Source organism: Saccopteryx bilineata, chromosome 5 (genome assembly GCF_036850765.1).
Source record: "Saccopteryx bilineata isolate mSacBil1 chromosome 5, mSacBil1_pri_phased_curated, whole genome shotgun sequence".
Lineage (NCBI taxonomy): Eukaryota > Metazoa > Chordata > Mammalia > Chiroptera > Emballonuridae > Saccopteryx > Saccopteryx bilineata.
This window is the reverse complement of record NC_089494.1, coordinates 211,593,662-211,608,745: the sequence shown is the minus strand read 5'-3', so window position 1 is coordinate 211,608,745 and position 15,084 is coordinate 211,593,662. Positions and strand designations below refer to the sequence as shown.

The 15,084-nt window shown below is 38.1% G+C and overlaps 1 protein-coding gene across 5 annotated transcripts in view; it reads left to right on the top strand.

Moving 5' to 3' along the window:
* The window catches only part of SLC4A4 (solute carrier family 4 member 4), a 432,895-nt gene extending 418,527 nt beyond the window's left edge, over positions 1-14,368 (top strand). For 3 of the 5 annotated variants that reach the window (XM_066280764.1, XM_066280763.1, XM_066280766.1), the window contains exons 22-25: positions 133-306; positions 4,244-4,405; positions 8,705-8,784; positions 9,869-14,368. In XM_066280764.1, the coding sequence (XP_066136861.1) occupies positions 133-306; positions 4,244-4,405; positions 8,705-8,784; positions 9,869-9,974 (522 nt within the window). In that variant the 3' untranslated portion in view covers positions 9,975-14,368. Of the gene's footprint in view, positions 1-132; positions 307-4,243; positions 4,406-5,734; positions 5,832-8,704; positions 8,785-9,868 lie in introns of all 5 variants that reach the window. The other 2 variants (XM_066280767.1, XM_066280765.1) reach the window with 1 other exon arrangement.
* The last annotated feature ends 716 nt before the right edge of the window (positions 14,369-15,084 follow it).

Below are 15,084 nucleotides of genomic sequence, written 5' to 3'. Positions count from 1 at the left end.
CTTTGAAACAGACACTGCTTGCCCAAATTATAGAATATAAACCACTAGTGGAGAGTTAGGCATAATAGAAATGACTTTGTGTGCTGTCTCTTGAAGTAATGCAGTTGTACTCTCTTCCCCTTTTCTCCTCAGTTCATGGACCGTCTGAAGCTGCTTCTGATGCCCCTGAAGCACCAGCCTGACTTTATCTACCTGCGCCATGTTCCCCTGCGCAGAGTCCACCTGTTCACTTTCCTGCAGGTGTTGTGTCTAGCCCTGCTCTGGATCCTCAAGTCGACTGTGGCTGCTATCATTTTTCCAGTCATGGTAGGTATTCCTTTTATTGAACTTACCCATGAAGTCAAACCAATATCATGTGGTTATTGTAATATGGAAGACACAGGTGTCTTTTATGTGGGGTTCCGATTTTTTTTTTCCAGCTTTGACCAAATCACTTTGATTTGCACGGAAGTGATTTAAGATTCCCATGTGTGTGATTGTGTACACTGGACATCAGACTGAAACTAAGCTGAGTTTAGATAGCAGCCCTGGTTTGTGTTGGTCAGTGAACCTCCCTGAGCTGCCATTAACTTATCAATAAAATGTAAATGAGCCCTGGCCGGTTGGCTCAGTGGTAGAGCGTCGGCCTGGCATGCAGGAGTCCCGGGTTCGATTCCCCGCCAGGGCACACAGGAGAAGCGCCCATCTGCTTCTCCACCCCTCCCCCTCTCCTTCCTCCCTGTCTCTCTCTTCCCCTCCCACAGCTGAGCATCCCCCCCTGGCGGGCATGCCGGGTGGATCCCGGTCGGGCGCATGTGGGAGTCTATCTGACTGCCTCCCTGTTTCCAGCTTCGGGAAAAAAAAAAAAAGTAAATGGTATTGTTATTGTTCTCTGAGCATCAGTAATGAATATCAAATATATAGCACAGTGCTTGGCACATAGTAGATGATTGTACACATGAGTTGTTTTAAAAGTATCATTGTATAATAGAATCAATCTAACAAAGTATGGCATTTTAGTCCAAATAATAGAGAACAAATTAGGCAACTTATGAGAGGTTATCCAGTGAATTAAAAGAAATGGAGCAAAAAGTTTAGTTTTTGAAGTTCTTACTAGTTTGTATCATGCTAAATTTAAGTGTGGGCTCTCTATCCTTGTTACGATATGTTGAGAAGCAAGGCAAATGAATGATCTTCCTCTCTGCATCACCAGTGAAAGAAGGAAGAAAAGGAAATGCTAGCTCTGTATTTGGTTTCATTATTGAGTTTTATAATTTACCATAGCTTTCCATTCCTGCAAGGAAATGCATATGCCCACACTTGAAAACGGTCACAGAGCCAGCCTCCAGTCTGCTCTGTCACCCTGTGGCTTTCGAAACAGAATTGTTATACATAAACCATATTTTTTTTTAATAAAAATTCTCTTAACCAGGATTATTATTTTGTTTTATGGGTATTGGTTTTTTATAATTGTTTTTTTTTTCCTCCAGGGAAGTAGGATAAATGGTATAAAACAGTAGTGATACTTAATATAGTCAATTTTTTTTCTTTGATGATTTCTTATATATTTTTTCTTTTTATTTTCTTATTATCAATTTTATTATTTTAATTACAGGTTACATTCAGTATTATTTTGCATTAGTTTTATGTGTACAGCAGAGTGGCTAGACCATCATATACTTTATAAAGTGTTCCCCCTAGTATTTCTAGTACCCACGTGGTACCATGCATAGTCATTACAATATTACTGACTCTATTTTCTATGCTGTACTTGCTGAGACAATGACTATTTTGTAACTATCAACTCGTGCTTTTCAATTCCTTTACCTTTTCACCCAGTTTCCCCCGTCCCTCTCTCAAACTCTGTTAACTTACTAGTTGTTTCACACACTGAGTGTGAGAAACGACTTCCATTTGCACTTGGTGTAAACTATCTATTAGTTTTGTGAAAGCTAGAAAAAAAAACAAACAGACCTGTATATACTTGAAATATGTTGCTTGTGTTGTGATAAAGTTTTACCTTTATAAAATATTTTTTATCTTTTTTTAGTTTTTTGTGACAGAGACAGACAGAGAGAGGGATAGACAGACAGGAAGGGAGAAAGATGAAAAGCATCAGTTCTTCGTTGTGGCATTTCAGTTGTTCATTGATTGCTCTCTCACATCTACACTGACTGGAGTGGGGCTACAGCAGACCAAATGACCCCTTGCTCAAGCCAACGACCTTGAGCTATGCTCAAACCAGATGAGTCCATGCTCAGGCCAGCGAACTCAGGGTTTCTAATCTGGGTCCCCCACATTCCAGTCCGATGCTCTGTCCACTGTGCCACCACCCGGTCAGGCAAATAGTATTTTTTATCTTTTTTTTTTTTTTTTCATTTTTCTGAAGCTGGAAACAGGGAGAGACAGTCAGACAGACTCCCGCATGCGCCCGACCGGGATCCACCCGGCACGCCCACCAGGGGGCGACGCTCTGCCCACCAGGGGGCGACGCTCTGCCCACCAGGGGGCGATGCTCTGCCCATCATGGGCGTCGCCATGTTGCGACCCTCCTGGGTGTCGCCATATTGCGACCAGAGCCACTCTAGCACCTGGGGCAGAGGCCACAGAGCCATCCCCAGCGCCTGGGCCATCTTTTGCTCCAATGGAGCCTTGGCTGCGGGAGGGGAAGAGAGAGACAGAGAGGAAGGCGCGGCGGAGGGGTGGAGAAGCAAATGGGCGCTTCTCCTATGTGCCCTGGCCGGGAATCGAACCCGGGTCCTCCGCACGCTAGGCCGACGCTCTACCGCTGAGCCAACCGGCCAGGGCAGTATTTTTTATCTTTTAAGAGCTTTTATTTGTTTACAAAACAATACTGTAATATCAGTAGGGCAGGTATAATTATTGCTCTAGCAAATAAAGGAACTGATATCTAGAGAGCATATAGGTAAAGACAACTGTTTATTTGAAGCAGAGTCATGATTCTTGTATCCTAGTGCATACAAATGTTATTGTTGATCAAGGGCATCTTTAATGTACCTTCAGAAGTTAATCTTCAAGAGTTATTAATAGAATAAAAAATACAGAGTTTAAGACACTGATTTTAGAGGCAGACAGCTGGGCCCCTCCATATTCTCCTTTTTTTTTTTTTTTTGGCTTAATGATCTTGGATGGCATATTTATTATGTATCTAAGCTTCAATTTCCTCAGCTGTAAGATAGAGATCATAGTATCTTCTCCTTGAGAGTGTTGTGGGAATAAATAAGAAAACACTGCCTAAGAGTTTTAGCACAAGATCTAAAACACAGTAAGTATTCTGTTAATGCTAGTTTTTGAAGTCGCCCAATAGAGTCCATGGTATTTGCATATTCAACTACTACCTCATCATCAATACATGGAAGATGTCTTAGTGTACTACTCTATGTTACACAGATATTCTTGATTTTTCTTTATTTTATTTATTTATTTTTTTTATTCAGTAAAAGGAAAGGAGGCAGAGAGACAAACTCTCACATATGCCCTGACTGGGATCCACCCAACAAGCCCAGTAGGGGGCAATTCCCTGCCCATCTGGGGTGTTCCTCTGTTGCTCAGCAGCTGAGCTCTTCTTAGTGCCTGAGGTGAGGCCATGGAGCCATCCTCAGTGCCTCAGGTGAGGCCATGGAGCCATCCTCAGTACCTGGGGCCAACTCGCTCCAATTGAGCCATGGCTATAGGAGGGGAAGAAGGAGAGAGAAAGAGGAAAGAGAGAGAAATGAGAGAGGAGAGGTGGAGAAGCAGATGGGCACCTCTCCTGTGTGCCCTGAACAGGAATTGAACCTGGGATATCTACATGCAGAGACAATGCTCTACCACTGAGCCAACTGGCTAATGCCCAGATATTCTTGATTTTTCAAATACTTTTATAGTTTTTTAGTTTTGAATAATTAGAAATAAAATGCAAGCTGTTTTTTCCTTTAATTTTTTAGTTATTTTATTGAAAAGCTGATAAGGAAGAAAACAGTTTAAAAACTCATTCTTTCACATTAAAATGCTAAGTGAGTTTGATTATACATTTCACTGAACAAAACAAAGTGAGTTTCAATTAAGACTTTTATGAACCAACTTTCTTTATGAAGAAAATGTTTATGGGCCACTGAATATAAGTCCATAGAAGCAAGATGAATTCCATCATCTTCTATCCTTATACAAAATAGGTTCAACTGCCTTTGATAGGGCAGTATTTATATCCTCATGACTTCATCTGACATTGTTTCTTACACACTTTTTGTATTTATTCTTCCAGATCTTGGCACTGGTAGCTGTCAGAAAAGGCATGGACTACTTCTTTTCCCAGCACGACCTCAGCTTCCTCGATGATGTCATTCCAGAAAAGGACAAGAAAAAGAAGGAAGATGAGAAGAAAAAGAAAAAGAAGAAAGGAAGTCTGGACAGTGACAATGATGATGTAAGAAACTTCTCAAAATTCCAAAGTGAAGCTTGTGAAAGTGACAAATAGGAAAAATCAATTTTTTTTTTATCTCTTACATGAGATGTATGGCTGAGGTCCAAGAATAATTACCTGGCCGAATTACATGTTAGCCTTCACCTTTCTTTGCCCTTTATTTATCTCTGTTTTTTTTATATTTTCTGTAACTTTTATTTAACCACTAATACACTAAAAATGATATAACAACTTCTAAAAACCAAACAAACAAACAAAAAATAACCCACCACATCTAAAGAACTCCAGTCTCCAATCTCATAGATATAAAGAAAGTTTGCCGAGTAATGCTATAAAATGTATTTGGTTAAAAATAATATTTTTATTGATTTTTAGGGAAAGAAAGAAAGAAAAACATTGATTTGTTGATTCACCCATTTGTGCATTTCTTGGTTGATTCTTGTATGTGCCCTGACTGGGGATCGAACTGGCAACCTTGGCGTAAAGGGATGGCACCCTAACCAGCTGAGCTACCTGGCCAGAAGACAATCCAGGATTTAAGCTTGAGATAACTCAGTTTCATGTAATGTTGAGCCTAAGGTGGACAAATGCTGGTGACCTCACCTCTTATGACATATGTCTGAGGGGCTCTCAACCAAGGTCCTCTGCTGCTGTACTTCTTTTTGACATAATTTTGGAATTTTTTCCTCTGTAACCCTTAAATTAAAAGGAAAGGGAATTAGAGGTTTGGGTCTGTTTATATAATTATAGTAGTCATAGAGTAGATAATCCTTCTGCAATTGGGTGATTAAATTGAAAAATAAAACACTTGTCCACTTTTTCCTTTAGGAGACTATTTCACAGAAATACAGGTGTCCCAGGAGGAGTATGTAATTAGTGCTAGGAGAAAGATGAAGTTTGTTTAACACACACACACACAGACACACCGAGGTTATCCCAGTAGGACTGTCAAAATGGCATTTTCTATGATCAGATTTGTTCTGGGTTCTTTTATATAGTACGGTATCCTTATTCTAATAGGATCCCTGGGATCCCATTCCAAAGTGGGAGTGTAGTTACCTTTTGGTATGTACTCTATACTTGATCATTTTGATTGATCATATATACTTGTCCTTAATTGCCAAAAGAGCTCTCTATAGAGTGTATATACATAGTTCCTACGTTACAGATGAGGAGAGTTAGAGAAAGGTAGCAAAGTGGGAATGATTATATCTAAGGCTTTCTTCCTTAGTACAATGTAAATGATGATATGGTAAGCTTAATCAATACTGGTACATAGGAAGGACTGTATAGTGAAACCTTTGTTAAAACTGTGACCAATTTTTTCCACAGTCTGACTGCCCATACTCAGAAAAAGTTCCAAGTATTAAAATTCCAATGGACATCATGGAACAGCAGCCTTTCCTAAGTGATAGCAAACCTTCTGACAGTGAGTAGAACTAACCTCTTGCTTCCCTGCTTTAATATGATTTGCACTTGCAGAGAAAAAAGTTTAGAACTATCATTTACATTAACTTTCCCTCTGTTTTCTTTTTTCTACATAAAGGTTTAACTTAATTACTTTTTTAAAAAAATATTTCATTTTTACATTCCCTGAGCTTCCCTTTTCTTCCTTTTATTCATAACCTTTTACATTTTTGTTTCGTAGCCTTTTCTCTGATCCAAGTTACCACCAGTTACTTTCCATTGCTAAACTCATCACCTTGTTTTCAGCTGACTTTTCTTTTTTCTGCTGGTATTTGGATTGCTGCTGATAGTACTACATCACTGTCTGTTACTGTTTGTCTTCCTTAGGCTTCAGCCAATGACCACATCTGCTCAAAAGAGAAATTGCAACATGGTCTCTCAGCAACCAATGAATCAATTGTCAATATTGAGAATTTGGAATAACTTATTATTTTAAATTTAATTGGGAATCATAAACTATTAACAGAACTTTCTAGGTATAACTTTTAAGATTTGTGCATTTTTTCTTCCAAATTTCTTCATTCCCTCTCTGCTATTTCAAAATCGCCTTTATAACTACACTGCTGTTTTCTTTTCCTGAGGTAATAGTTTGGTGGCAAAGGTATAATTTCTGACATGTCACTTTTTGTTTTGTAATTAACAGGCCCGTTAAAAGGAGGAAAACATCTGTAGTAACATTAGTCAATATATCGTAAGCTCTTCCAATAGCATGTAACAATTGCCTCCAAGCCACTTGCACTTTGAGTTCTCATTTGAATGAAATGTCTTCTTCTAGATCCAGATGCACTTCAAATTCTGATCTGCTCAAACAGAAAAGACAGTTGAGATATTTTTACTTCTATTTGACAATTCCACTTTATGTTTCATAACAGCTTACCAAGAAAAGTTTAAAGTGAATTATTTTATTTGAAAAACAGGTGTAACAGGGATTTATTATGTACCAGATTGCTACAAAATTTAGCAGCTAAAACAACAAACATGTTTTTTTTCTAATACAGTTCCAGACATTCTGAAATTAGGAGCGGCTGATTTTGGTGGGTCTGGGTCTGGGTATCTCTTGAGGCGGCAGACAAGCTCTCGGCTGGGGCTACGTCTGAAGACTTGTCAGGAACTGGGGTCTGCCTCCAAACTTGCTCATAAGGCAGTTGGCAGGGTTCAGTTTCTTGGCCTGTGGACATCTCCGTGGGACTGCCAATGTGTGGTATGGCTTCCACCACAGCCAGAGATACCAGAGTGTGCAACCAAGACAGAACCTTTTATAACTGAATCTCAGCAGTGATAAATCATCCCTTCTGCCATATTCTGTTGGTCATACAAACCAACCCTCGTACAATGTAGGAAGGAATTATACAAGAATATGAATACCAGGACCAGGGAGCATTGGGGACCATCTTGGAATCTAGCTACCACACTGGGTTTAAAGAACTAAAATACTCTCACCATTAGTGCCCCAAATCTGCGTGTAACCTACAGTTTATAACTGAGGCTAATTTCTTCTCAGTACTATCAGTGGGGTGTAATTCATTTTTCCTTTTGAATTCAGGTTCCCCAAACCATGTTCTGCTTCATTTTTCATTTCTAGAGCATTTGTCTTCAGCAAGTGGAGACTGAAAGAGAGCTCAGCGTGTATGTTGTCCATTAACATCATAAGTTGGATGAGCCCTTCTAAGTACAGCTTCAAGGCTGCTTTACAAGAAAATATCACCAAGTAGAATTTGAGGCTCCTGCAAAGGTTTATGGCAGTTAGACTATCTAGTGCTTGTGTTCTTTATTCTCTCAAAACCCCTTTAAAAAGGATACCTTGAAAATTGATGTATTAGAAATGTACTTAAACAAATCACTCATGCCTGACTGTGGTGGCGCAGTGGATAAAGTGTCAACCTGAAACACTGAGGTTGCTGGTTCGAAACCTTGGGCTTGCCTGGTCAAGGCACATATGGGAGTTGTGCCTTGCTCAAGCAAGTTGATGCTTCTTGCTCCTCCCTCACTTCTCTCTCTCTCTCTCTTTCTTTCTCTAAAAATGGATAAATAAAATCTAATAAATAAATAAATAAATAAATAAAACAAGTCACCCATGATCATTCTAACTTAAATCTTTCTAATATCATATTTATCGTCTATATTCCATGAAAAAACAAAATTAATAGAGTTGCAGTTAAATAAGTTTCTCAAAACTTTTTTATTCCCCCCATGAACACCAGGACAAAACTGTGAACGTTGAGGATGTAAGGAAATCCAAGAGCAAGCACAAGACAAGTAGATGCTCACTTCCTACAAATGATTCACTCCCTACCCCCTCATTGGAAAGAACAGCAGCAGTTCTTCCTAGAAAACCTAGAGTAAAGGGAACTGAGTGATTTTGGCTTCATCACACTAGATTTTTTTTTTTTTTTTGGCAGAGAGAGCAAGAGAATGAGAGAGACAGGAAGGGAGAGAGATGAGAAGCATCAACTCATAGTTGCATCACTTTAGTTAAGTCATTGATTGCTTCTCATATGTGCCTTGATTTGGGTGGGGGGGTATGTTCAAGCCAGGTCAGTGACCTTTGAGCTCAAGCTGGTGACCCCGCACTCTAGCCAGCAACCTCAGGGTTTCGAACCTGGGTCCTCGGCAACCCAGGTTGACACACTGTCCACTGCGCCACCACCGGTTAGGCAACATACTAGTTAGATTCTTACCTTGATACAATGTTTATTGAAATGATCCAACTTGCCTTTTTTTTACTCTTCCCAATGTAAAAGATGCATCAAATATGTGGAGATTTTAATTTTCACCCTACTTATATATATTGCTAAAGACTACTCTTATGATTAACAAAGATTTTTTTCCCCCCAGGAGATAGATCACCAACATTCCTTGAACGCCACACATCATGCTGATAAAATTCCTTTTCTTCAGTCACTTGGTATGCCAAGGTAAAGGACCGCCCAGTGCTTTCCTTTTTCTTTTTTTGTATTTTTCTGAAGCTGGAAACAGGGAGAGACAGTCAGACAGACTCCCGCATGCGCCCGACCGGGATCCACCCAGCATGCACACCAGGGGTGAGGCTCTGCCCACCAGGGGGCGATGCTCTGCCCCTCTGGGGCGTCACTCTGTTGCGACCAGAGCCACTCTAGCACCTGGGGCAGAAGCCAAGGAGCCATCCCCAGCGCCCGGGCCATCTTTGCTCCAATGGAGCCTCAGCTGCCGGAGGGGAAGAGAGAGACAGAGAGGAAGGAGAGGGGGAGGGGTGGAGAAGCAGATGGGCGCTTCTCCTGTGTGCCCTGGCCGGGAATCGAACCCGGGACTTCTGCACGCCAGGCCGACGCTCTACCACTGAAAGCCAAGGACCGCCCAGTGCTTTCCTTATGTGGTTCTGTGGAGTGATTGCCCCACAGAAATGTAGTCAATGGCTGGTTATTGGCAGAACACCTTGTTCCCCTTCCTCTCTACAATTTCTCCTAAATAAATTACCCAATCACCAAGCCTGGTCTCAGTTTTCCCTGATAGGAAACATTCTGAGAGACCTACTTACTCTACCTACTCTTAGAAATAGTGAAATCTTTCAGTGTCATTAAGCTAAAGCCCAGGCTCGACGTCACTCTTACCCTGTTTATGTCATTTGTGATGTAAGGGGTGACTGCATTTCCTGGAGGCTCTTCTCCGGGAGTTTCCTTCCCTCTTAACATGGCTCTAGAGATTCCAGATATTACTTGATTCTGAAAAAAATTGAAATTCTTGAATAGTTTCTTCTCTAAATCTTTTGTCCTCTCATTTGATTGGGTCACCCACCTGGCAGTCCACCATCTTGATAGCTTATAAAATTTTTACTTGACTCTCTTGACTCTCTTGGTACCTTCATTCTATTTTTAAAGTGTTTGTTTCTAATACAGAAAGAGGAGATAAGTATTTAAATAGAACAGAGAAGGACACATTTGGCTTCTGTACAATGTATAAACATTTGATGGATGATAATGGAAATCTGATTACTCACTATTCTTTTCTTTTTTTTTTATCTAGTCCTCCTGGAACTCCAGTAAAAGTTGTGCCTCAAATTAGAATAGAACTTGAGCCTGACGACAATGATTATTTCTGGAGGAGCAAGGGAACAGAAACTACATTGTAACCTGTTTGTCTTTCTTCAAACTAACAGCTTCTGTTGTTCATGTTTTTGTTTTTTTGTCTGGTTGTTTATTTTTTAATTCTTGTTTTGTTTGGCTTTTTGGTCATTGGCCAGATAATACAGTGCTCTCTCTACTTCTCTCTTTCATAGGTAAAATTATGACAAGAGTGCACCATTCCTTAAAAAAAACATCTGAAGAACCCCCTTTTGGTTCTTGTACTTTCAGATGTATCCTCTGACCACCAAATTCCTCTGTCACGCAAGACACGCACAGATTTTGTCCTTTTCCTTTCTTGAGCAGAGGGCAAAAGTATTAAGGATTTTATAACACCTTTTATTCAAACTTTGAAGGAACTTACCACTTTAGCTTTGGAGCTGTGCTTACTAGCTTCTTTCTGTCTGGTAGAACAAACCTTGAACTCCAGACAGAGTTTTTTCTCGCTTATAGAGCTCTACAGAACTGGAAAGTGCTGCTATTTTAACTTGCTCTTGCTTAAAAACCCTAATCCTAGAGTTATCAAAAAGAGAAACACTAAAGGTACTTTACTCCCTGTAGATAAACTATTGCCATCATTGTAGCAAGTGCTGGAATGTCCGTTTTTCCTATGCAACTTTTTTTAACCCTTTAATGAACTTATCTGTTGAGTACATTTGAAGAATATTTTTCATCCTATATTTTGTTGTTTAAATTATGGGGCCTAACCTGCGACTTATTTTTTGTCAATTTTTTAAACTTTTTTTTAATTACTGTAAAGAAAATGAATTTTTTCCTGCAGCAGGAAACATAGTTTTGAGTAGTTCTACCTCTTATTTGTAGCTGCCAGGCTTTCTGTAAAAATTGTATTGTATATTATGTGATTTTTACACACACAGACACACAAACAATACAGACACACACACACACACACACACACACAATCTTTAGGCTAAGCCAGAGGGCTAGGTCAGATGAAAAACACCATGTTTCTAAGCATCCATTTTTCCCTTTCTTTTAAAGAAATTGATCTGTTCTATGAAGGAGATGGGGGAGGAGAGAGAGGCTCCTGTGTAATGGGAATAACTGATGCTTTGATAATAGTAGTATCTGGGCACAGATGCTAATTGTGTTACCATGTCAATGTCTTGTACAGTGTTGTTAGATAGACTGTTTTCTTTTGAAATATTTGTGTGTTCATGTATGTACTCTGTGTGTGGCTGGTGCACAGCTGTGCAAAGTTAGAGACAGAATGATAGTAAGTGAAGAGCCAAGTTACTCGGCCTCCTGTGTCAGTTTTCATAAAACCCAAACCACAAAGGAAAAATCCATCAGAGGTCCGAGAGACTTACTGTTATGCAAATGAGGGTGAATATATTTTATTGTCAAGCTATCAGTAACTATCACTGATACAATAATAGCCCATATTTACCAGACAAAATCCATAGAAATATTAACAGACCATTTATACATCTACAAGGTGGTTAGGAGACTACAGATAGATCTGAAAAGGTATGTGTATATACATTTTAATGAAACTCACACATTTTTTAGGATGGAAGTAATTGTTCCATATGAGTGGCAGGTTTAGAATATAAATATGTACTTCAAAGTACCATACTAAAAATTAGAAAAAAGAATATTAATCTTTAGTTAGTAAATTACCATGTTATTTAAATATAATATTTTAATAGGTTAAATTTTATATCATGAATCGGCTTTAAAAACATTTAATTGTTGAATCCCTATTTTGTGATATGTCCCAAGACATATGGTTGGAAGAATGCAGAAACTGAATGAAGCCATCTATTTTGGTTTTATAATATATACATATTGACCCCTGCTTATTCTTATATTAATTAAGTTATAATTCTATCCTCTTAAAATTTTTATTACAAAACATTATTTTGAATTAGCTGTTACTTATATAGTATTTGATCATCTTAATACTTTCAGTTTTATGCAAGTTAAACATAAGTGGGCTGCAATTTTTTCATTCAGATAAAAGTAACAAATTTTCTGTTAATTGTTAAAACCTCACATGCCAAATTTTGGCATTATGTTTGTATTTATAGCTATCCTCAAAATGATTACTCTAGTTTTTTCATTACCAGAGTGTTTTTATTACCCTAAAATAAAATATAAAGCTTTTCCCTTTTTTTAACCGATGGCAGCATCAATAAAATGTTTTAAAGCCATGCATAATATAATATGTTCAGCCTAACCTAAGATCTTGTTAAATTAATGATTTCTGTTTACTTTAATAAAATCTCTAGATATAATAATTTATTTTTCTGATCAGGAATCAAGTATTTGAGGATTCATGCCCCTCTCCATCTCTTTCAAAACAATTTAACTCAATATTTCAGCCTTTGAGAAGATCCAAAAAGCTATTTGCTCCTGTTTATGATCCATATTCAATGACAGATTGATACTCATACTATGAAGGCAGAATAGTACATGATGTTTGCTAAAAATATCAGTCAGTTTCAAACCTTTTCAATATTTTGGAAACCAGGAAAGTACACTGCTCACAAAAATTAGAGGATCAGGGAACATGCAGATACTCCAGTACTTTCAGCCTTTTGTACGGTGCATTTTCACCAATGAAATAAAAGTTGGTTTTGCATCTCTTTTGCATAATTGAACAACTTTCTTTGACTTGTCATTTGCTTTTCTGATGTTCTTGTTTAATAAAAAAAATCAAACGCTTCTTTTTTTAATCACTTCATATTCATTTTGAAATATCCTCTAATTTTTGTGAGCAGTATATTTTTAAAAATCCTAACTTTCAGAGGAATAGAAGTAGTTAACAAAATTTAAGGTCCATACAGAGCCATCACATTATCTCTATTTTAACTAAATTTACTCATTATTGAAGAGCTAATCTGATTGTGTGGTTTTGTTTCTATGTAAACTGGACACACAGAATACACTGGTAAAATTTTATAAAGCATTTCTCCCTGATGTGAATACTGAGGAAAAAAAATGTGAGTTGTTACAAGTAAAGAACCAAGTGTCCAGTCAGAATTGTTAACCAGAAGTGTATGGTTGTGCACTTATTGTTGGAAGGAAAGATCACTAGGCCAAGAGTCTGCCTTCTGGGACCTTCTCTGGTTTTACATTAGAAAGAAAAACACTTGGAGGCATTGTTTTCTTTCATAAAAGTCACTCTTCTCTACTATGTCAAATTAGGACTTGGAACCTTAATTATTTTGTGTGCCATAGGCAGTAATGTTCCTAATTGTTCTTCCAGTGCTGTGGATTGAGGGTAGGAGATGGATGCTTAAAGAAGTAAGGAAAAAAAAACCCTCTTTACTCAGCCCTCCTACCCCCCACCCCCCCTCAAAGAATGGGGGAGGGGGAGCAATTGTCTGCTTTCAGTAATACAGTTAAGGATATTTTATGCACGTGTACCAACACACACAGAGTAAATCTTTTATCAGTTCTATCTGGGTGTTTAATACAGAGAAAGATTGTCTTCCTTTTTTTTTTTAAATTGTGTTAAAGTACTTGAATTGTATTGACTGCTGACTATCTTTAAAAAACAAAACAAAACTATCTGAGTTGTATTACAGAGATTGACATTGTTCAGGGATGGGACAAAGCTTTCTTCAATCCTTTTTATTACCACTTAACGATTTTGGTGCAGGAACTTGAGCTTTTGTTATTTATTTCATATTTCGTATCTGCTCTTCATAGCGTGAGCATGAAACGCAGTGGCACCAAGGGGCGGAATACAATCACACGATATTTAATGGCACTTGACTATTTGAGGGCCTGGAAACTTTTCAGATGATGCTGTCATCGAGCTTCATTGCAGCCTGAAATAAAGTTTTGTGATACATGTAAACATCAAGTTGTGTTTGACCAGGTATTTGGATATGGCCTATTTCTTGGCTCATTTCTTTGTGTTCTATGGGTATATACAAAAATCCCCAATTCTGTTTCTTAGGCCAATATTGCAACTCAGGGCTAATGTCATCCAGTGAAACTTTTAGAGCCAGAAGTAACTTTGTCCCATTCCTACAATGTGAAAAGAGTGAATTGTTGCCTCTTTTTAGCCATTTTCATGGCTGGTACCTATTCATACACATTACTTTTCAGAATCAATACGCACTTTCAGATATTCTTATTTTTATTCTCTTAAGTCTTTATTAACTTTGGAGAAATGATGTATCTTTTTATTTTAAATGAAGTAGATGAACATGGTGGAACAAAATGATAAAGAACAGAAAACATTTCAATATATTACTAATAATTTTTTCCAATATAAAACCTAAAATTCCTATAACATTATAGTATTTTACAGTTTTATGAAGCTTTCTATTGTGACTTTTATGGAATTAAGAGATGAAGAAGATGAGATATTTTAGCATTTATATTTTTCAAAATTAAATGTATACTTAAAATAAAGTAACTTTATGCATTTATGAGTGTCAAGTGCTTCTGTTCTGCCCTTCAAGTAATTCTTAGTGCCTCTTGTTGTAGTCCTTTGGGTGCTGTGGGGATTACAAAGGTCAGTCCCTGACCTCAGGTTGCTTTTAATCACTCCAAGCTGGAGGATAAAATTGTTTTAAATTCCTCAGAGAATTGAGTTGTCAGCTAAATGACATCATAGGTTGATCCACTTATCTAACTACATTACCTTTCTTTAGTAAAACCTTTTATATAGTTTCATTTACTCAAATAAAGGAGGCTAGCCATTATATTTCTTTGTATCATTTATTAATTTGATAGGTACTAATAAAACAGCTGTTATGATGAGAGCTCTCTACAAATAGCCCCAATTCAGAGGTCTTTTCAATTCAAAGGATTCATTGTCTGAACAATGACAGTAGGATCTATTAATCTCAATAGCAGGTCAAATCAATATACCTTTTATGGCTTACCCAAAGACAAAGATCATGATGCAGAAAATTCACTCCCAGAGTGAATTTTAAGACAGTAAAAATCCTTCACTGCTGGGGGCGGAAAAGCAACAAATGCCCCTTTGAACTGAGACCCCCCTCATGACAAACTCCCCTGAGAGCTGGCCTGGTCCCATAAAACGGCACAAAGGTACCAGTTGACTGGCTGCAGGTACTGGATGCGAGCCCGAGGTAAATTCCCAGGTTTCTGTCCCACTGGATACAGTGG